Source organism: Moschus berezovskii, chromosome 4, assembly GCF_049115385.1.
Source record: "Moschus berezovskii isolate FMDL1 chromosome 4, NW_MosBer_1.0, whole genome shotgun sequence".
Lineage (NCBI taxonomy): Eukaryota > Metazoa > Chordata > Mammalia > Artiodactyla > Moschidae > Moschus > Moschus berezovskii.
Genome location: NC_142463.1, coordinates 10,505,931 through 10,528,738, shown reverse-complemented (window position 1 = coordinate 10,528,738; position 22,808 = coordinate 10,505,931). Strand labels below are relative to the sequence as shown.

The following is a 22,808-nucleotide window of genomic DNA, read 5'->3' as shown; positions in this document are numbered from 1 at the left end:
TTACTTCCGATGTTTGGCATCCTTCTCTGACACCTTGGTGTCACCATGCCCACTGCCTGCACTGCTTAGAAACATCTTGTCCAGCCCCTTGAGTGACTCCAGTAAGTAGTTCTGGAAGGCAGTGAGGGCAGCACAGATGGCGGGCCCGCCGAAACCATGGGTGATAAGGCTGAAGTGTGTCAGACAGCTCTGCACTCCGGGCTCCAGGATGAGCGCTGGGCGAGTGTTGCCCAGCGGTGAACGGTCCTGCGCCATCAAGTCTGCAAACTCTTTACAGATCTGCCTGGTTGGGGAAGGAGGGTCAGAGGTTAGAGGACAGAGGTCTGAGTCCAACTGGATATCACATATATGACGCTGACCCAACAGTCTACAAACGATGATCATACCCATGTTGCAGAAAAGTAAACGAAGGTTCAGAGATGGTAACTGACTTGCCCAATATCACACAGCTAATAAACAGCACATGCCAATACCCTACAATTTCTTTTCCTGTGGATATTGTGCCCACATTCCAAGTCCAGCTCAATTCCTGCCTTGTCCAGGAAACTTTCCTTGATTCTCTCTCCTACCCCGACCTGCACCCAAAACAGCCAGCGCTTCAAGAGCTTTGTTTATGAAATTATTGGGGAACAATCCAGAATCTGCCTTAAATAACTGAAATAATAGCTAGCAGTGAATATGAATTGAGGCCTGGATTCTGTGCCAAGCACACTGTCTATATCAGCTCACTTAATCTCACAACAAATCTGCATTGTTATCCCTGTCACATGGAAGAGGAAACTTGTTAGTTTCTGACGATTAGATCATCTGTCCAAGTGACTAGGCTGGAAGTTGAATCCAACTCCATTCTGCAGCCATCTTTCATTTCTCTATGCATCCTGCGTCCACTTCAGGCAGGAGAACCACTTGTGTCTTCCCTTTGCACCACCAAGGAACCCAGTCAGCATCTTAGACATGACTGGGATCCAGGAAGGGCTTGGTGAGTTAGCTGATTAATGAGTGAGGTGGGTCCTGCCCTAGACACGTTTCTCCAGCTCCGATATGAACAGTCTCAAAGGCCCCATGAGTCATGGCAGTCCCATGAGTCTGTGAGTCCATTTCTGCCTAGTGCACTTGAGGGAACTGTGAAGAAGGGAGGCTGGAGTTGTGATATGAAGAACTGCCTTAGGTGGAAGGACTGAATGTCATTCTAAGCGGAAGAGCAAACCCAAGAATGGGAGGGCAAGGAGGGAGCAAGAGTGTCAGGTGGAGTAGGTGGAGTCAGTGCAGACCACATTATGGGGGTCCTCAAAGGAGTCTGGACTTTACAGAATGGTGGTTTTCAAACTGCCCTGTGTCTGTCTGCTCTTGCAAGGGAGCCCTTCCTAGAAACTAAATCTTCATCAAACATCAGTTCATTACACAGGCCCTGCAGCGTCCCAATAGAACCTAGTTTGAAAATCAATGCAGTAACAGTGGGAGCCATTGAAGGCTCTTGGGTAGACATCAGTGCCTGTGCAGGGCAGGACGGCTGGGGGAGCAGAGGGGCGCTGGGGTGAATGGCCAGGAGTGAGACTAGGAGACCAGCGTTGAAGGGGCATGTGGGTGGGGTGAGGGGGGCGTCCGTCAGACTTGCAGAGGGGTCAGGTGTGAAGTAAGGACAAAGTAGGGTCAACATAGGGGCCTGGCTGGGTGCCCTGATGGAGGTCACAGGAGCAGAGGGGCTGATTGGCAAGGCTCAGGCATGGGGTGCAAGGCTAGAGACCCTCAGGCCCACGATGGGACTGGGGCTGGTGGTGCCAGGGGGGCGTGGCACCCACACCTGGGCTCCTGTGTCAGCCTGTGCTGACACTGTGTTTGTGACATACAGAACTCAGATGTGCTCACACGTCCACATGCGCCCTGTCACACGTGCAGTGGATCATGCACCCTGTGTCCATCACAGGTACACGTGGTGCCCACTGTGCCCGCGCCTGGTGCCTGGGTTTGTGCCTTGCACTCATATGTGCCCGTGTCTGGCACCCACGGCAGCCTGTGCACGGTGCCCTCACTCACTTGGCAGCCAGCAGCATGCTCTTGCGGCCATGCAGCTCCCCGGGGTCAGCATGCTGTCGGCACAGGTACTCGGCAGCTGCCTTGGCTGGGAATTCGGTCTCACAGACGTAGCCAAAGTCTCGGGCCAGGTGTACGGCCTCTCCTAGGGGGAGGGGAGGCAGAGATGAGATGGCATGACAGCCAGGTGTACCTCTGGGCCTGGAGCACAGCCTGGACCCTCCAACCCCTGCCCAGAGCTGTCCTCCATTCTGCTTCTATATGTTTCTTCCGATTCCCCTCTCAGCTCTCCTTGCAACCCCACTGCCCTCCCTTCTTGGAAGGTCTCTGAGCTCAGGGGTGGGAGCTGAGTTCATGAACTCAAGATGACAGCTCAGAGTCACCAACCTCCAGGGAGGGGACTCTAACCCCCTCATCTCTATGACATTCAAACACTGGCCACTCTTCCACACACACACACACACACACACACTCTACTGCCCAGCACATGCACCTGTGTGCTGCATATACACGTAAAGACTGTACACGTGTTTCACACACACCCCTTACATATGGTGCACACAGAACACACATGTGACTAAACACACCCTCCTGCATCCGAGACAGTCACACGCAGTCATACTGGGTGGTGGCAGGTGACCCCTCGGGCCTCACCCTCTACTAGCGAAGTCAGCAGGGTCACGTTGGCGGCCTTGCGACGGCCAGCTGGCAGGTTGAGCCCAATCTTCTCCAGCCGTTCGCGCAGGCACCGGCCTCCATTCTTGGACTTGGCCCTGGACGTGCACACAGAGAGACACACACACTATGAAGAATCATATGTGCTCAGTGAGCCAACAGGGCCTCGCTGCTTCCACCAACCCTGCTGAGGCTTGGGTCTGGCCCTGGGGACACGCTGGGGTCTCCACCTGCCCGATCCCAATCTCTTCCTAATCTCACTGGGTTTGCAGCCACAGTGGGAAAGGGGGCCCTACACCCAACTTCAGGAACCCCCTCATTTCTCCCTAATCCTCCCAATAGCAGGGACAGCCCAAGGTGGGGCAGGATGGACTAGCATCTCAGGGTTCGTTCTCCCACCTGTGTACATCAGCACAGCTACCAGGGACGTGCATGCCCAGAGACAAATGGGAAGCACAGAGAGATACATGGGAGACATTGTTACACACACAGCTGCCCGGGGCACACAGGCACACACACAGATGAAACGCACTGAGTGCCAAGAACAGAGACACGCACACCCACAGAGACAGACACACAGTCTCAGAGATCCAGGACACAGAAACACCTGTCCACACCAAGTCAGGAGTCCAGGGACATTTGTGCAGGCACCCACGGACTCATACAAGCCACTCTGGGATGCTCAGAGACCAGGAATAAGGGAATATTCCCACACCTGCACAAATGCAGCTCCTACCCAAGGGCGCGTGCTCAGTCACTCAGTCGTGTCCGACTTTGCGACCCCCATGCACTGTAGCCCACCAGGCTCCTCTGTCCATGGAATTCTCCAGGCAAGAATACTAGAGTGGGTTGCCATTTCCTACTCCAGGGAATCTTCCTGACCCAGGGACTGAACCCTCCTGCTTTGCAGGGGGACTCTTTACCACTGCACCACCTGGGAAGCCCCATACAAATGTAAGCATATACTCACAGAAACACAGAGTAGAACGTACTCTAACCAACACATCCCACTGAAAGTAACACAGGAAACTCACACCCATGGAAACACACACTCCTGTCCACTCCCTACACCACATACACATACAAACACACATGCAAGCGTGCACACAAACACTATCCTCAAATACATCACAAGTCAGTCCTGAAGCAGAAGTACCTACCCCGGCCCAAGGACATACACAGAGACAGACCGGATTATGAAGACAAACCATGGACCCCATGCTCCCTGCCCAGAACACACACACCAGACAGGCCTATAACTGACACAGGGAATGGGCCTTAAGTCCTGGGGATCCTTTTTCTGGGTGGGGTAGGGGCTGTCCTTTCCCCTAACCCAGCCTTGTCCATCGTGCCCAATGTGGGTGAGTCCTGCATCCCTTCTTGGTACCCAGGCTCTTCTCTACCCCTGACCCGACAGCCTGCAGACCCATGGGAGCTGCCAAGGATGTAGGCCTGACCAGAGAGCATGCATAATACTCCTGGGAGACTGAGGTGGAGATGACCCTGTGTGTCCTGGGGTGGGGCTGTCCCCTCTCCACACCCCTGAGAAAGTCTGAAAGGACCACAGGTTTTAGCCTTGACCCGGGGCAGGGAGCTGTGGGCTGGCCTTCCTACCTGCGAAGGACACCACCCAGGAGAGAGGCATTGAGGCACTCGGGAGGTGAGAGTCGCCGCTGGACCTCCCCCACCGTCACCTTGTACTTGGACGTCGAGCTGAGCAGAGAGAGCCGGCCGGGCACGGAGCAGAAGACCTCACTGGGGTTCGTGATGCCGCCAACCAAGCTGTCTTTGGCCAAGGAGAGGGCCGAAAGGCTGCTGGCTTTGGAGGGGATGGGGACTGCGGAGCAGAAGCGACAGCAAAGAGAGACAACACTGAGCAGGGGGCCACGGGGCACGGGCACTAGATGGCTGGGATGCGAGCACGCTGCCGAGGCACCAGCTGCGTACTGGCACCGCGCTCACAAGCTGTGCACACACACAGCTGAGCGTCCCAGCACCTTCCAGAAGGAGGTCCTCCTAACCCTGCTTTACAAGGGAAGACACTGAAGCATGATGAGGTTAACGTGACTCACTCAGGTTCACTCAGCCAATGGGTGGTGGAAATGAAACTCAAAGTTCTCTGGCTCTGGAACCCCGACTCCCTTCATTGGGTCAGGCTGGTTCCCTGTTAAAAATCCAACAGCCTCAGCAGTCTTGGGAATTTGGGCATGCGTGACCACAGAGGGTGCTGGAAATAAGGAAATTGAATGTGAGCTGGAGACTGGATTCCTGGGTCACTGCAGCAGGGCCCAGCCAGATCTATGCAATCAAAAGGAGTCCCCGATTCCCTGCTCCCACTCACCTGTAATCCCCATGTCTCCCCGACCATCTCAGGTCAGTGAAAGGCTTGGGGGCTTTGGACTCCCCCATTCCACGGACAGGGAGGTTATGGCCCCATTAGGCCCCCAACCCTGGCCCTCTTCCCACTAAGTACTCTGGGACACTCAAGGAGTCCAGGAATAAAGAGACATCCCCTATCGTTCCCTCCCCCAATATTCTCTAATTTTGTACTAATATCTATGAAGGGCAGGGAAGGGAATCTGAGAAGTTTATTTTTTAACACGCATTTGGACACTCTTGGCTCTAAAAGAAAGTTCTTCCTGCAGTCTAACCTCCAATCTCCTGCTAAGCCTCAGGGGGAGGGGAGAACGACTGAGGCACTTGTTTCCCCTTGGGCTTTTCTTCTTTCGAAGAAGTGAGAGCCTCAGTAGAAAAGGCAGGCTTTCTGTGTTTGGGGAGGGGGTATCAGGTGGCGATCCTGAGGCCAAGAGTCAATGAGCACTCACTATACTATATACCATGTGCTTCTACCAATAACCTCACTGAATCTCAGAACGAGAGGCTACATTTATTATCCCCATTTTACAGATGAGAGACTGAAGCCCAGAGAGGGGAAATAATGTGCCTGAAATCATGTAGCTGATAGAATTAGCACCAGTAGTAAGCCCTGGACTGTGGTCTCAAAGGCGGCACTTGGCCCTCCAGTCATCTGGCAAAATGTTCGCTGAGCACCAGTGTGCGGGGAACTGTGCTAAGCCTCGGGAAGGCAGAGGTAAGCAGGCTGGCCCAGTCCCTGGCCTGACAGAGCCCCTCCAGCTTTCCCCTCTCTGAATGTGCACTGAAAACCTCCCTGCCTTCACCCAGCCAGAAACCTCAAGGAGGCCCCCCACACCGCCCTCTCCCACCCCATCCCACCCATCACCGTGGCCTAGGGCTTTTCTCCACGTGCCTGGATGCAGCCACAGGTATGGAGGGGCACTCACTTCCCACCTGAATTTCTGCACAGCCCCTGCTCCAGGGGGATCTTTCTGAAACACCCATCACTCCACAGCCTAGAACTCATCAGTGCCTGAGAATGAAATTCTCGCTCCACAGCTGAGCAGAATGATGCTGCCTACTCTCCAGCGAGTGTCAACCACATACCAAGGGCTTCACATTAACAGGTCCGTGGAGTATTTTCTATCCCCATTTCAAGATAAAGAAACTGAAAGTTCAAAGTATTAACAGTTAAGCTGGCTCAGCAATAAGGAACAGAGATGGGTCCTGGCCTCTGATGATGACCGTAACTGTCATAGCGCCCTTCTTGGGACTTCCTTGGTGGTCCAGTGATTAAGAATCTGCCTGCCAATGCAGAGGACATGGATCCATCCGTGGTCAGGAAACTAAGATCCCACATGCTGCACAGTGTGGCCAAATTTTCTTTAAAAAGTGGGACCTAGCTTGTGGTCCAGCCCTCCCTACCTGCCTTGCCTGATCCTCCATCTGCCCTTTAGGCTCTCAACCACACTGTCCAAGATCAATACACTCTGAGCCACATAAATTTATATTTTCCAGAAGCCCCATTTTTAAAAAGTGAGAAACACATTAAGACTAATTTTAATATATTTTACTTACCCCGATAAATAAAAATATTATCACTGAGTCATATAATCAATACTTTGAAAATTATGAATGAGCTATTTTACATTATTTTCTTGTACTTGGTCTTCAAAACTCAACACATATTTTATACTTACAAACCATCTTAATTTGCACTAGCCACATTTCAAGTGCTCTATAGCCACACGTGGCCAGTGGATCCTACAGTGGACAGCACAGTTGTAGACTTCAAAGCGGGAAGCGCCGCAGTTAATAGAAGTAAGTGGATATGGGAGAGTGTTACCACGTAGGACACACCAACATTGCCAGAACTCTTAGCTTGTTCAGGTTTTTGGTTTGGTTTGTTTTTGCTGGTAAGACCAGAATTTGCGGTTTCTAGGTGATATCTCCAGATTATTATTTTTTCACTGCACTGTGCAGCTAATGGGAACTTAGTGCCCTGACCAGGGATTGAACCCACACCCCATGCAATGGAAGCATGGAATCCTAACCTCTGGACTGTCAGGGAATTCCCTGGATTTTTAAACATTGGCAACTGATTCAAAAGTTTAGGGACATCCTTGGTGGTCCAGTGGCTAAGAACTAGATCCCATGTGCAATCTCGTATGCTGCAACAAAGGTCTAAGATTTCATGTCCCACAACTAAGACTCACCACAGTCAAATAAAAACTTAGTTTTAAAAAAAATTCATAGAAATGCACATTTTAAAAGGGTGAACTGTACTATATGTAAATTATACCTCAAGTTTGACTTTAAAAAATAAAATTATAAATTAATAAATTAACAAGAAGGACAAAGAGACTGTCCGGTCGCCCATGACTTGTAGGCAGAGGGAATAGTCAGAAGAATAGAAAATTCTTCTCTCCCCCAGCAGCCTCCTCCGTCCAGCTTTTATAATCTAGAGACCCCCGAGGCCAGGCTCTGTACCAGGAGAGAGACCGAAGCTGGATGAAGCCGTTTGTGCATGTGCAAACAGGGACATATGTGAGCACACGTGTCACACAAATGTCTAAACATAAAAGCTACATGCCCTGCTATACAGCAATGAGGGTGAACCTGTGCATGCGTACACTTAACAACAAACAGCGAGCCCCAGCTCTGTACACACAGGCTCTGCCCTTCCCCAGTGTTGCAGGAATGCAGCAATGTACATAAGGATATCTGCAGGTGCTTTTGCTACTGTTGATCTATTTAAACAGAGAGTGTACGCCGGATTTATGCAGACACAGGTGCAGCGAGTGCAGAGCAAGACAGGCGGACACGCGTTTGTGTGCATGAATTAAGGACTTTGTTGCTTCCCCCTCTTCCCCCAACTTGTCTGTATCTTTCCCCTCAGAGCTTCTTCCTTCAAAAATGATGGGTGCGAAGCCAGGGTCAGGCAGGGAATCAGGTGGCCTGGGGAAAGAGCAGTCATAAAGGTGCGCATTAACTAGCACAGATTGCAAGGCAGGGACACTGGCATCTGTCTCCCATACCATAGTGAGTCCGGAAGCTGAAGTGGTCTACTCATGGTGTCCCCCGGTCATGCACGCAGAAGCCATTCACATGTACACACGCCCAAAGACAAGACTCACACACACACACCACAAGTCCACACACTCTGCCCACAGGTGGGAGATATGTTCTGACCACTGACTCTGGGGAGTGTGCCACAGATGCTCAGAAAGCTGGTTAAAACTGCAATTCTTTCTAGAATAAAATACAGGAGAAAAGCCTTACTGACCTTGGATTGGGCAAAGAATTCCTCATACAACACCAAAACATGATCCATAAAAGAAAATCATGAAACTGGATTTCATCAAATTAAAAGACTTTTGCACGTGAAAAGACACTATTAAGAAAATGAGGGGCTTCCCTGGTGGTCCTGAGGTTGGGAATCTGCCTTGCAATGCAGGAGATGTGGGTTTGATCCCTGGTTGGAGAATTAGGATCCCCCATGCGGCAGAGCAACTGGGCCCATGCGCCACAATAAGTGAGCCTGCGTGCCACAGCTAGAGTCCATGCGCCACAACAAAAGACCCCGCATGACCCAGTGAAGACCCCATGTGACGCAACTGAGGCCTCCACGTGGCCAAATAAATAAATAAAAGCAAGAGTCTCTTTTCAAAAATCAATGAAATACACTTGAATAAGATATCTGCAAATCCTATATCTTATCAAGGATGTGGATCCAGAATATATGAATTCCTATAATTCAATAGTAAGATAAATAACCCAAGTAGAGAATATTCAAAACATGTAAATAGATGTTTCACTAAAAATGAGATATGAGTGGCTAGTAAGCATATGAGTGGCTAGTAAGCATATGAGAAAGAGCTCAACATCACTAGTGATTAAGTAAATGCAAATTTAAAATATACTGAGATACTCACCAGGAAGGTTATAATCAAACAGACAGACATATCTAGTGCGGATGACAATGTGAAGAAACTGGAATCCTCACATCTATTGGGTAGGAATGTAAAATAGTACAGCTGCTTTAGAAAACAGCTTGGGAGTTTCTTTAAAAAATTAAAGACAAACTCATAAAAATCCCGCAATTCCACTCCTAGGAATTCAAAAGCAGTGAAAACATGTCCACACAAAGATGCATTGTGAATGATCACAGCAGCATTGTGAATGATCACAGCAGTATTATTCATGCTAGCCAAAAAGTGGAAACAAACCCAGAGTCCATCAACTGATGAACGAATAAACAAAATGTGTTACATCCATACAATGGAGTACTACTAAGCAATAAAAAGGGATGACCTACTAATAAATCTACAACACAGATGAACCTCAAAAATATTATAAGTACAAGAAGCTAGATGCAAAAGTTGGCATGTTATATATGTGTTTCATTTATATAATATGTCCAGTATATGCAAATATATAGACAGAAAGCAGATCAGTGGTTGCCTAAAGCTTGGAGTGGGAATAAATTACAAACGAGAATAGAGAAATTTGGGGGGGAGGTGTTGGAAATGCCTTAAAACAGTCTGTGGTAATGGTTACACAACTCTATAAGTGTACTAAAAATCTTTGAATTGTACTCTTCCAATGGGTGAACTTCAGGTATGTAAATTTTACTTCAATCAATCAGTTTAAAAAAATGAATTCCCAGGGCCATATTTCCAGGGATTTTCATTCAGTAGATGTGAGATGGTGCCCAGGAAATCTTTATTTTCTTGAACAAGCACTCACTGGGGATTTGACGCATGTGGCTCCTTAGACCACACTTAGGGTACCACCAATCCAAAGCCTGTGGGGAGAGGGACAGCAGGAGGAAAGCAGACAGGTGGGATCCTGACCCTCCTCCCAGCCCACTTGAGTTCCCTCACCTTCCCCAGTGGGACCTGCTGGTTAAGTTTCATCTCACCAACTGCTAGAGGGTTTCTTTTTTAAATTTTTAATTTCTTGGCTGAATCATGCGGCTTGTGTGATCTTAGCTCCCCAACCAGGGATCAAACTCATGCCTTCTGTATTGGGAGCTCGAAGTCTTAACCACTGGACCACCAGGGAAGTTCCTGGAGGGTTTCTTTTATTTCAAATTTAATTTCTTTTAATTGAGATATAGTTAATGTACAATATTACATAATATGCATGGGTACAACAATTCACAATTTTTAAAGCTATATTCTATTTATAGTTATAAAATAATGGCTATGTTTCCTGTGTCGTGTTGTCCTTGTAGCTTATTCTGTACCTAGCAAATCTGCCTCTTAATCCGCACCCCCATCATTCTCTTCTCCCATGCTTTTAACTATCACTCATACCCTTCACTGTCCTGTGTGTGCTACGCTGCCCTGAGGCAGAGTCCACAGTTCATTTGCACTGGGTTTTTAGTCTCATGCTGTGGCCAACGGTAGCCTGGGAGGCAAGTGAGGTAGGATTGTAGAAGTGAGAGTCAGATTCCATCTTTGTGTAAAATTCTGGTATCCTGTGTATTGTGGATATATTTTGCATTCAAAAAATTTTAAAGTATTGCACTAAGATACATTATTTATCTTGATTACTGAGCTCCCAATCTTGCTTCAAGTGAGTTCCTCATTTATTTCACCCCAATCCTGGCCCTCCTCTGAAGCCCAGAAACTCCCCATTCCCCTTTTCCTTCCCCAGAGCCAGGGAGAGCAGAGGAAAAACGGTGACTGTTTACATCAGCCCCTGTCCTGAGTGTGGACAACAGAGCCCAGCAAGGGATTTCCCCACCTGTAGTTCAGCAACTACTCACTCTCCTTGGAGGGAAGGAGGAACATCTCAGTTCTCAACCCCATACCACTCCCCTCCAGCTGTGACTGTGTGGTCGGAAATCCACAGAGACGTTTAACCTTTTTTAAACCTGTTGGCTTTCCAAAGAGAGGGCACATGTACATGCCACGCCCGGTGGGGTGAAGGTAGCTCGGCCATTTGTACACGACCTCTTCGAATGCACTCAGACTTCAAACCCTGTCAGTCATTCATTCAACAAACCTCCCTAACACCTACTGAGCCTCATGCTAATGTTTCAACTTCAGGCACTCACCCCTCGCCTTTTGAGCTCCCACTAGGACCTGTACAAACCGGCTCACTGCAGACATTTCTGTCCCCGTCTGTCTCTCTGGGCAGTCCTGCCCCATTTCTGTGCCCCTACAACAGGTCGCAAAACTGAAAGTGACAAATGTGGGTAGAAAATTGAGGGCTCCCCGCTTCCCTTCGGCTCAGCATCAGCCCCATCTGCCATCGCTGCGGCACAGCAGCTCTGGCTGCCAGGGGCTGCCAACCTGCAGGTGTGTGGTGGGGCGGGGCCTGGCCGCCCCTCCCCTGGCTGGCCTTCCCTGACTCACGGTCAAAGTGGAGGCCCGAGGCGTCCACCAAGTAGGAAGGCTGTTTCTGGGGTAAGGCTGGGGCTGCCTCCCTTTCACATCCAGGACCCCAGCCGCCCCTGACACTGCTGCTCCTCCCGCCAGGGCCAGGAGGAGCTGGAGGAATGAAGTCTTTGCTGCAGCTAGCCAAGAACGAGTTTCTATCACGGTTTTCCATAATTCTGTAACTCCAGGACTTTCTGTAAATCCAGGAGTGCGACGGTCCTCCATCGCTCCTGGCAAGTGCCAGAGGACTTCAGGACGGGACCGGGGCTCCCCAAGCCTTCGGAAAGACCCGAGGGCGAAGAAAGAAGCTAACCAACTGCGCCCACGTGGCTGGCGGCGTGGCGGGAGTCCCTCAGTGACTGCGGAGGGCGCAAACGACAATCACCCGCTGTGTGGGGCGTGGAGGCTCCAGGACGCAGGGCTTCAATTGGGCCACCTGCGTGGCCACGGCTAGGTGGCCCGTGCGAGCGCTCTCCGAGGCCCAACATCGCAGATGGGCTCTGCCTGCCTGGTTGCAAAGCTGCAAAGTGCAGCACGAACTCCGTCTCCTCCCCAAAGTCCAGCTGCGCCGGCCGCCAGTCAAAGGCCAAGTTCGCCGCTTGGGAACCAGAACCCGCCTCTTCCTTCATTTAGGAGATCCAGCTCTCGACCCTCCCCCTTTGCGGCACTGCCCCGGGCTGTGACTCTCCGACCAGGTTGGGGCTCCCAGCGTGCAGTCCCTAACTCAGGTCGCCGTGCCACCCACGGGCTGACACTGCAGTCGGGCAGGTGTGCGCGCCCGCGACGGCTACATCCCGCACAGCACGGGCGCCCACAACCATCGTGCACCCGCCGGAGTCAGCGGAAACACTCGCGAATCCTGGCCTCACTCCCTGTGTTCCTGGGACTGCTTGGGGGATCCTCAAGCACCCGTAGGACCCAGAATTTATGGAAGTTTGGGGCTTGGAGTTTTAGGAAGTTTTAGTTCCTCTTTGTAGCCAGTCTCTTGTCCTGGCTCTGAGCAGGGGACTGGGGTTTAAGGTACTCAGAGGCCCAGCTGGTTTTCCTACCCTTCCCCAAAGCAGAAATCCCCAGGTGGCGCTACTGGTAAAGAACCCGCCTGCCAATGCAGAAGATGTAAGAGACATGGGTTTGATCCCTGGGTCAGGAAGATCCCCTGGAGAAGGGCACAGCAACCCCCTCCAGTATTCTTGCCTGGAGAATCCCATGGATAGAAGAGTGTGATGGGCTACAGTCCATAGGGTTGTAAAGAGTTGAACCCGACTGAATTGATTTAACACGCATGCACCTCCCCCAGGGAGTCAGTGAGTCTAGGCCCCCCTAACCCACCGAGTCCAGGCAGGAGTCAGGAACTGGGAACTGACCATCTCCAGGTGGACGCAAACCCGCAGCAGGCCCTTGCCACTGGAGATGAGTTCTTCCTTCCGTCGGTTTCGGAAAAATTCACTAAAGCAAGGCAGTGGCCGCTAGCAAAGACCTGGCTCTGACCACACACCTCTGCTGGGACTCCAGGCAGCCTCCCCAAACCCCTACCTCCAGGTAACACAGCCCCAGTACCTGGTGCCCCCTTCCCCCAAGTTCTGGGTGGGCTATCCCCTCATCTTTCCCCACACATACTCCAGGTGGTCCAGCTAACTCCCCAGCCCCAAGTCTTGGAAATCCAAGTCCCGCCTCGCGCCCTGTCCCTCTCCACCCCACTCCCTGTCCCTCCCCACCCCACATGCTCTCTGGGAGGGCAGACTGAGCCCAGACTTGAACTCACTGGTTTGAAAAACAACTTGCGCCTGCCCTGGGCACTGTGGGCTTGTCTGTGCCCCCATATTCCTCTCTTCACCGCCCCCTCCCCAAATTCAAGGAGCCTGTTGGATGCCTGAGCTTCCCGAGTCTCTGTCTTTTCACCTTTCTCTGTCACCATCAGAACTCACAGGTCCCAAGATCCAGTGGAGGGCAGATCTCAAACCCCTGGATTTTACTAGGGCAGAGAGACACAAACACTCCGAAAATAAACAGGGAGCAACTCGCCATGCTTACAGAGCCTCAGTGCGAAAAAGCAAGTTCCTGGACACAACAGGGACCCTGACCCCCAAAAGCATGGAAACTACACCAACATGATGGACACACATTACACACTCAACAGCAAGAGACACCAAGAAATACTAGAAAGACACCTAGGGAAGGAATATTTTAGACATGTACAGGACTGCAAACTCACATAGACACCAACATCAGGCCCTGACCCTCCTGCACACAGCCTGACACATTCTTCACAGACCCGCTCCCTCATCCTGAACACTGAAAGAGGCTCCCCAGTGGAGAAAAAATTCCCTAGGGAAACCACAAGGCTCCGAGGCCCTGCTGGGAAGGGAGGGGCAGAAAGAACCTGGAAATGGTAAGGCTCCGTAAAGTGGAAATCATTTAACGACATCCATGGGAATAGCACCCCTATTACCACCTCTTAGGAAACAGGGAAGTGGTTTAACTTGTTCTGCAAATTAACTCTAGATCTAAAAGTGTGCCCTCCCCCTTGGTAGGGAGAGGCCAGGCCCCTGCACAGGCTTGGCCACCAGGGTAGCTAAGTGAGAATGGTAGGGCTCCCAGGGCACCCGGGCTGGTAGGCTCTGGGGCCAATTCACCATCCACCCCAGCTGCCCAGGCTTGCAGCCTCCGCAGCCCCTCTACTGGGCCAGAAAGAGTGACCGGTGGCCACCGAGCTCGGCGATGCACATGAGGGACGCGCCATAGGGAAGACGTTGGGTCTGTGTGCCAGGGCTTGCACCATCTCGCCCAGTTCTGCCCTGGCAGAGGCACGCCATTCGTCCTTACCTTTCTTGATCACCGACTGGTCTAGGAGGCTCATTCCCGGCTCGTCCATGGCCTGCAAATAGGACAAGGTAGTGGTAAGGATGCTCATAGACTCTAGTCTCTTGTCGCTTCCCAAGGCCCTGCTGTCCCCGGTCCTCCTACTGCCTGCTCCGCCCCACCCGCCCCACCCGTCGCCTGCGGCGGCCTCGGGCAGGACCAGGATTCACCGGCGCTCCAGCATTTGCGGCCGAGTTGGAGCCCTGGGAACCTCGCCGGGCAGTTCAAAGAGGGAATTTTGAACCTCAGGCAATTGCTCCGCCTCTGTTCTCTCCAGGCACAGGCTACCCCAGTAGACCAGGATTGGGCATAGATGCCCTACATTGCCCAGAGGAAGGGACAAAGTGGTTCAGCCCCTGTCCATCTACTCGGCGAAGGGTGGCCGCCACCCAGACCCCAGGTTCACGGACTCAGGGCCAGGCCGCCTGAAAGGCCAGGCAGCGTCCAACTCAGGACAGAGGGCGCATCCTCGGTAGGCTGGGAGAAAAGTCGGGCGGGCTCCTGCACTGGCCACTCTTTGCCGCCCGCCAGGTCCTAAGTCACCGCAGCGGATGCTGGCCCATCCCGGACCGTTCGGGCCTCACCTGCAGCTCCTCCAGGCCCGGCGGGGCCGCCAGCCCGGGGAGGCCGAGGGGCGCGTCGGCCAGGCCGTGCGCGCCCTCGGTCAGGCCTTGCAGGAGCCGCGGCACAGCAGCGGCGGCGTAGTCGCGGCGCGGGTCGAGGCCCAGGGCGCGGGCGGGCGGCGCCAGCAGCCCGGGCGGCTCGTCGTGGGCGCGGGCGGCGGCGCGGGGCGCGGCCCAGGCGGCCTGCGGAGGCTGCGGCTGCGCCAGGGGCGCCAGGCCGCCGTACGGGTCCCCGGTCAGGTGGGGAAAGGCGGCGGCGGCGTCGGGCGCCTGGCCGTAGGGCAGCGGCGGCTGCGGGTAGGGCGGCGGGAAGTAGGGCGGCTGGAAGTCGGCGGTGGTGGGCGTGTGGCACAGCGGAGGCGCCGGCCCGTAGGCCGCCTGGGGCAGTGACGGCAGGCGGGCCCCGCCGGCCGCTGCGCCCAGCCCGTCGGGGCGCTCCTGGGGAAGGAAAGGGGCGCGTCAGGCGATCCAGCGGCAACTGAAAGGACCCTCCTCATCTCCCAAGGGGCCGGCTGCGGTCCTGCCCGCTCCCGAGGCCCGAGGTCTATCTCTGAACGACCCGTGGGCGCGCGAACCTTGGACTGGAGACAGTCCCATGCTCACGGTTCTCCGCGGGCGCAGTCGCTGTGGCCCCCTCCATCCGAGATTTCGTTGGAGTGGGAGGCTCGGAACGGAAGGCCCAGCACCCAGGCTGCCCGATCCCCGGCCGGGCGCGTCCCACGCCCGAGACTACTCACCATGGCGGAGTAAGTGTGCACCAGCATGGGGCGGGCAGCGCGGGGCGCGAGGCGTGGCGGCGGCGGAGCCCTCGCCCGACGGCGAGCGCGGCGGGAAGAGGTGCGCGGAGCCTGCAGGACCCGCGGGCGGTCACTGTGCGGTGGCGGGGTGCAACCCAGCCCGGAGCCCGCCAGGCATCTGGTCCTCAGCAGTGGGTGCCCCCGGGCGGGTCCATGGGGGCGGGATGTGGGTCGGACGGGAGCTGATCGCACTTGGAAAAGTCGGTCAACGGGTGCCCAGCGCCCGCCCTTCTTCCTCTGAAGGTAGCTTGCTCCATGCACTCCAGTTATAGTGGCGGGGGCGCGCGGGGCCTCCGGGGGCGCGCATTAAAGAGACACGCTAGGGCCGCTTTCTCTCCGCTCCCCAGTGACTGCTCAAGAGGAGGCGTGGCTTTGGCGCGACCCCCCTGGAGAGGATAGAGTCGTGGTTCCAATCCGCGCTGGTCTGAGCGCCTTCTAGGCTCGAAGCTCCCAGCTACCTCGAAAGAGAAGAATTCGAGGTTGGGACACAAGGGCCTTAGTTTGCTTTGGTTCTGCCCCATCTTTGCCTTTGGAGCAAAGCACTACCCTTCCTCGTCCTTAGCTTGCTAGTCTGTAAGATGGGTATCAGTCCTTTCTCTAACCACTCTACCCCATATGGTTGAGGTGGGCAGTCCTGAAAGTGGAAGAGGTTTGTGAGCTGCAGACTCAAGCCCACTGGCTCCTGTGCAAACATATGTCGGCGTATGAGTCTGTGCGTGTGTGTGTGTGTGTGTGTGTGAGTTGGGGGCCATCATAGCCTCTCTGCATGTTTCTGGATAAAAACCCCTCTGAGGGTGCTTACTTCGTTCAGGCTTCCCCCAGCGGGTAACTCCCAATACCTAGCCCGGGTCTGAGGACGCTGGAGACACTGACTGCGCAGAGAGTTGCCTGGCACTGGGATTGGGCGTGAGTTCAAGGGTAGCTGAGTAGGGTTCAAGGTATTTCTGAAGTCTTGAGGTCCTGGGCTGATTGAGCGTGGCTGGGTCATCCCCAGAGGATGCTGCGTGAAGCTGTAGCTGACAGCATGCGGACCGGGTGCCATCTTCGCATTCATACGCATAGCATGCACAGGCTGTGTGTTTGCGTGTTACCAGGACAGGCCCCCGCTGGCTGTCAGGCACGTTCAGTCTCTGCAGTCACTTTTGCTTTACTTCAAATCCCAGCCTTTCCTTCCTGAGGAATAGGGACAAGAATGAAAGAAAGGGAAATGAGAGGGGGCAGCAAATGATGAGATGGTTAGATAGCATCACAGACTCCATGAACGTGAGTGTGAGCAAACTCCAGGAGATAATGAAGGGCAGGGAATCTTGGTGTGCTACAGTCCATGGGGTCACAGAGTCAGACATGACTTAGGACTGAACGACAAAAGGAGAGAAACGGTAAGGGGAATGAGAGTTAAGAAAGCAGATGGAAGGTGTTAAAAAAAATGTCAGGATCTTCCCTGGCAGTCCAGTGGTTAAGGCTTTGTGCTTCCATGGCAGGGGGTGTGGGTTACATCCCTAGTTGGGGAACTTAAATTCCACATGCCACGTGGCACTGCCAACAGTGTTTTTAAAAAAAGAAAAAAAAATGGCAAGAAGATACTCCGACCAGGGCAGAGTAGAAATGTTGTTCAGTTACTAACTCATGTCTGACTCCTCAACTGCATGAACTGTAGCACGCCAGGTTTCCCTGTCCTTCGCTATCTCCTGGAATTTGCTCAAACTCATGTCCATTGTATGGATGATTCCATCCAACCATCTCATCCTCTATCACCCACTTCTCCCTCCTGCCCTCAATCTTTCCCAGCATCAGGTTCTTTTTCAATTAGTCAGCTCTTCACATCAGGTGGCCAAAGTATTGGAGCTTCAGCATCAGTCCTTCCAGTGAATATTCGGGGTTGATTTCCTTTAGGATTGACTGGATCTCCTTGCTGTCCAAGGGACTCTCAAGAGTATTCTCCAGCACCACTGTTTGAAAGCATCAGTGCTCAGCTTTCTTTATGGTCCAACTCTCACGTCTGTACATGACTACTGGAAAAACCATAGCTTTGACTATACAGACCTTTGTAGGCAAAGTGACGTCTCTGCTTTTTAATATGCGTCTAGGTTTGAATAGAAGTAATCACAACTTATTACATACTATGTCAGACTCTATGCTAGATACTTGATGAATATTGAGTTAGTTAATGCTCACAACAGCCCTATGAGATAGAAACCCTTATCACCCCTATTCTCAGGTGAGATAAGTGAGATACATAGAAGCAGCATGACTTGCCCAAGGTCAAGGAGCTAGTTAAGTGGCAGAGCTGGAGCAGTCTGCCTCTAGCCTCTTTCTGTGTTCAGAATCGCTCTTCTGTATTGCCTTAGACTCCGGTGCCTAGAATTTAGTCCTGACTCTGATGAACTGTGTGATTTTGAGCAAGCCCCCTTTCCTCTCTGATCTCAGTTTCTGCAACTTCAACAACAACAATATGGGAGGGAAGAGTGGACTAGATGTTTTCTTAGACCCTTTTCTAATGAAGTGGAGGATGAGAAAGTAAAGATTAAAATAGTGAGCTAGATTAGAGGAGAAAGGGAGATAGAGAATGGGAGGTGTGTGAAGGAGACCTGCGTGTTTTGCAAAAGGCACACCTCTGGTGCAGAGCTCAGGTCTGGGTCATCTCAGTCTGGGAGGCTTTAGGGGAAGGAGGAGGCTAGAAACAACCAAAGTTTCATCACTAGGAACTTTCCAGAAGCTGAAACCACCAGCTCAGGTGGTAGAGAAAGCAAAATTGGGCAGCTTTGCAACCTCGTGCCCAGGGCAGATAAGAAATCAGGAGTATGTGTGTGTATACCTACATGGATGTGGGGGTCTACGGTGAGACCCCTCTTCCCCACAGGACATTAGACATCAGGCTGTAGGACAGGTGTCCGTGTGACAGCACATGCACGGAGGCCGGCGGACGACTTTGGGAAACGTCCAGGAGCAGTGAGACTTATGATGCCTGTGCCAGCTCTGGGCATCTCCACTCTCCCCAGTAGGCTTAGGAAGGCCAGAATGACCAGAAAAGCTGCCTGCCCAGTGGCGTTCCTCACCTTACTTCCTTGCAGTTTAAGACAACTCCTTCTTGCTTATTTCTCCTCTTTTCTGACCCTTTCTCAATCTTCTCCTCTATCTCCCTTCTTTTCATCCACACCCTTAAGGTCACTTATTCATCCTGAGTTGTAGCTTCTACCTTTTCTTCCTAGCTACACTCTTCACTAGTGAGTTCATCCCCTTTCAAGACTTTAATGACTCCCTGCCCATTGTTATCTCCCAACTTTGTTATCTCCAGTCTGTATGTCTCACTAGAAATCCAGACCCATAGGTGCGATTGCCTACTGGATACTCCCTCCAGACAACTTGTTGCAGCTGAGACCTTCCAAACCCCAAACTGAAGTCAAACATCTCCTCTACCACCACCACCAACTCCTACCTGCTTCTCCTCCCATGTTTTAGAGTTCTGTAAATGGCACCTCCATCCTTCAAATTAAAAAGAGCCATCCAAGACTCTGTCCTTGCCCTCACCTCCATAAGCTACTGGAGTCGGTAGCCTTTCCCTTCTCCAGGGGATCTTCCCAACCCAGGGATCAAACCCAGGTCTCCTGCATTGCAGGCAGATTCGTTACCAGCTGAGCCACAAGGGAAGCCCCTAATCCTCGTAGAGGATCATCATTTCTGATTCTTAAACATCTCTCTTCATCCTCTGTCAGCATCTTAAGCTGCCATACTCTTCCTTTTAGACCAGTTGTTCTCAAAGTGTGGTCTCCGACCCAGCATCACCTACAACTTCTGGAACTTGTTAGAAGTGTCAGTTCTTAGACCCCACCCAGACCTACTGAATCAGGAACTCTGGGCAAGGGGCCCAGCCATAAGCCTGTGAGGTGACTCAGCAGTACAATAAAGCCTGAGAACCACTGCCTAGACCATTGCAACAACCCCTTACCTCAAACTGGTCTCCTGTCTTCTTTCATATCTCTTCTTCAACAAAAGTGACTTGACCATGTTACCTCCTGGCTGAAAACTCTCCTGGGGCTCCTCATGGCCCATCTTCAGGGAGCAAAAAAATTGAAACTGTAATTGGCATTTTAGGCTCTTTACAGCGGCAACTAATTTTCCTTTCCTGCCTCATGAACCAGTTTACAAGAACAAAGGTGAAACAGAAAATACGTCTAGTCTAGCGCTGGGCTTGGTACACAGCAGGTGGTCAGTAAAGGCTTATTATATAAATGATGAATGAGTGAATGGATGAGTTTATGAATTCCTCAGCCTATTCCTAGGATCCTTTAGGAAGCCTTCTAAACGAATATGTCTTCCCAGGTGGCTCAATGGTAAAGAATCGTCCTGTCAATGCAGGACACGCAAGAGACACGGGTTCGATCCCTGGGTCGGGAAGATCCCCTGGAGTGGGAAATGGCGACCCACTCAGTATTCTTACCTGAAAATTCCATAGACCGAGGAGCCTGGCGGGCTGCAGTCTGTGGGGTCACAAAAGAGTCAGACATGACTGAGCATGCACACATGTGAACATGACTCTGGGTAACTAGACATAGAGCCCAGGTAAAATGTGGAGAAGTCACATTATGATCAGTGAGTGAGTTTGCTTATGGCTTCTGAGGAGAGGGATGTTCTTCATGATTTTCTCTTTAGGGGCTCCTCAGACTTTCATGGTTTGCGGACTCTATTCTGGTTCTTGTTCAGGACCAAGGGATTCCTCACTTTCTGAGGCATGGAGGTGGGCATTGCCAGTTGCCCACTCTGCAACACATGCACACGTGTGGGGGCCTGGAATGTGCACAGAGTCCATATGCAGACACTCCTGGACACATAGGACATACACATACACAGAGACACTTATGAGAAACATACACATGGGGACACAGGACATATATCGACACACAGGTATGCATGTTCAAACATACACAGACTCACATTTGGCATACTAGCCCTATTGCTCTTCTCCCAGGCTCAAATCTTTCCCTCTCTTTTCAAAAAGTGAGTTTACAATAGGAGTTTATGTTAAGAAAGGACTCAGGCCTGCCTCCTTTATTGTTAACACAGCCACCTTCCTGCCCGCCTTTGACAGCCTTCTGCTCTTGGCCTGGTGGCGTGCAGGGTAGGGGAAATCAGGCACAAGGAGATACTCAGGCTCCACCTGGTGGTCAGATCTCACAACTGCAGCTCACGTGCCCCTTCCCCATTGCTGCCGAATTGGTTACCAGGAGCAAACTTGGTGTTACTTGGCAGCCTAGCCCTCCTCGCATTCCAGAGTCAAGGACTCTCCAACCAACCCTCACCAAAGTACGGACTCCAGTCTGCCTTGCATTTTGAGGATTTATGCAGAGTTAGTCTTCTCCACCACACGAGGGAGAGTAATTTTGAGAGCAGGGACCAGGGGCAGTTGCCGTTGGCTTTGGGGCACCCTTCCCTTCTGTTTTCACCTCCCCAGATGATCTCAGTCACTTCCATCACTTTAAGGACTGCTGATCCCGACAACTCCTGAATCTGTCACTTCCCAGGTCTCTCTCCAAGCTCCAGACTGCAGAGAGACTCCCCGCTGGATATCAGCAGTGCAAATCCACCATTTACCAAGATGAGCTTCTATTTTGCACAAACCTGTTTTTCTCCCCATGACAGTGAATGGCCCCGTTAGTCACTCACTGGCCCAGAACAGGAACCTGGGAGTCATCCTTTCTCTTCATCCCTCTTCACTTCCAGTTAATCATCAAGCCAATTAACTAATGCCGACCAGCCTTTTCCACCCTCATGGCCACTGGCTTAATTCAGACTTACCACCTCCTCTCCAAGTTCTCTGCCTCAGTCATCCCTCTTGCACCCAAAGTCATCTTTCTACAACGCAAACTGAATTGCACCCAGTCTGCTCAAAAATCTACAGCCTCAGCATGATCCCACATCTAAGCTCCTTGGCAGGGCACACCAGAATTTGTAAGCTCTGGTCCTTGTCCACGGGTCCAACCTCATCTTCCACCACTCCCCACCTCACACTCCCCACTGTAGCAGTCATGACCTCCTTGCAGTTCCCAAGCTCCTGTTCTTCTGTTTGTGCATCTGGCAAGCTCCTTCTCCCCTCAGGTCTCGCCACAGATAGCTCCTCTGAATTTTCCTGGACTGATTCAGCCAGGCTGAGGGGATCTCATATTCCAGCCACACTATACAGACCCCCTGATAGAAGCAACTGCTTACGTCTTTAGGAGTTGCCCATTGCCTTGTCTGTTTCCCCTCTAGATTTTAATCTGCTTGGCGGACAGGGTCTGACTTCATACTTTTCAGGGATTTCAGGGACTCCATGCCAAGGACGTGACTTTGAGTACATCCAATAGATAAATCAATTTTGCTGTCTATGCATAGCCAACCACAGGTAGGTGCTTAGAAAATGTTCAGCGAATGCTTGTAGGCTTAGGGCCTAGGTGGAGAAGGATCTGTAGAGTGTGGACCTGGGACTGGTCTGGCTCCAGCCTTACAGCTTTGGTTCAGGCCTGGTGAGGCAGTGGGTGCTCCAGTCCAGTCCCCAGTGAAGCTCTCAGATCATTCCCCTTCTCACTTGGCATACAACGGAAATGAACAGCTGCCTGCCTGAAAGTCACATTTGGCCTGCAGATGTTCTGTTGGGGTAGTGATGATTTAATTAAAAATATCAGCATTCAAAGTCAGATTTCACATTAGAAACAGATTTTTGACTTCTCTTTAAACACTGGAGGAGGTGACAGCTAGCTTGGCAGCAACCTACTGACCTGGAGGGGCAGCACTTCATTTGGACAAAAGAGCACGTTTCCCCTCGCCCATCCAGATGTTTGCCACCTGCTCTGCCATTGAAGGGTGCGGGCTGAGAAGTTGGATGGCCTGCATGGAGTCTCGGTTCTGGGACTTACTGGCTGCAACACTTTGAGCAAATCACCTCCCAGCACCTCAGTTTCTTCAGAATTGGGATGACACTTGCTTCATTGGATTCTTGGGGGGACTGAATGAGAGGACACTTGTGAACTGTGATTAGCAGGGCATGTGTGCCGTGAGCTGCTGGGCCCCGAAGGTGCAGGACAGATCACACAGGAGCCGTC

General features: G+C 52.0%; 1 protein-coding gene across 1 annotated transcript; it reads right to left on the bottom strand.

Annotated features, from left to right (window-relative positions):
• Nucleotides 1-15,832, bottom strand: TFAP2E (transcription factor AP-2 epsilon). Its single transcript, XM_055402261.2, has 7 exons — nucleotides 15,673-15,832; nucleotides 14,897-15,373; nucleotides 14,277-14,328; nucleotides 4,321-4,543; nucleotides 2,686-2,804; nucleotides 2,035-2,176; nucleotides 1-283 (listed from the first exon to the last, which is right to left on the bottom strand). Exons 1-7 carry the CDS (start codon nucleotides 15,697-15,699, stop codon nucleotides 1-3), a joined length of 1,323 nt encoding a protein of 440 aa, XP_055258236.1. The 5' UTR covers nucleotides 15,700-15,832.
• Between the last annotated feature and the right edge of the window lie 6,976 nt (nucleotides 15,833-22,808).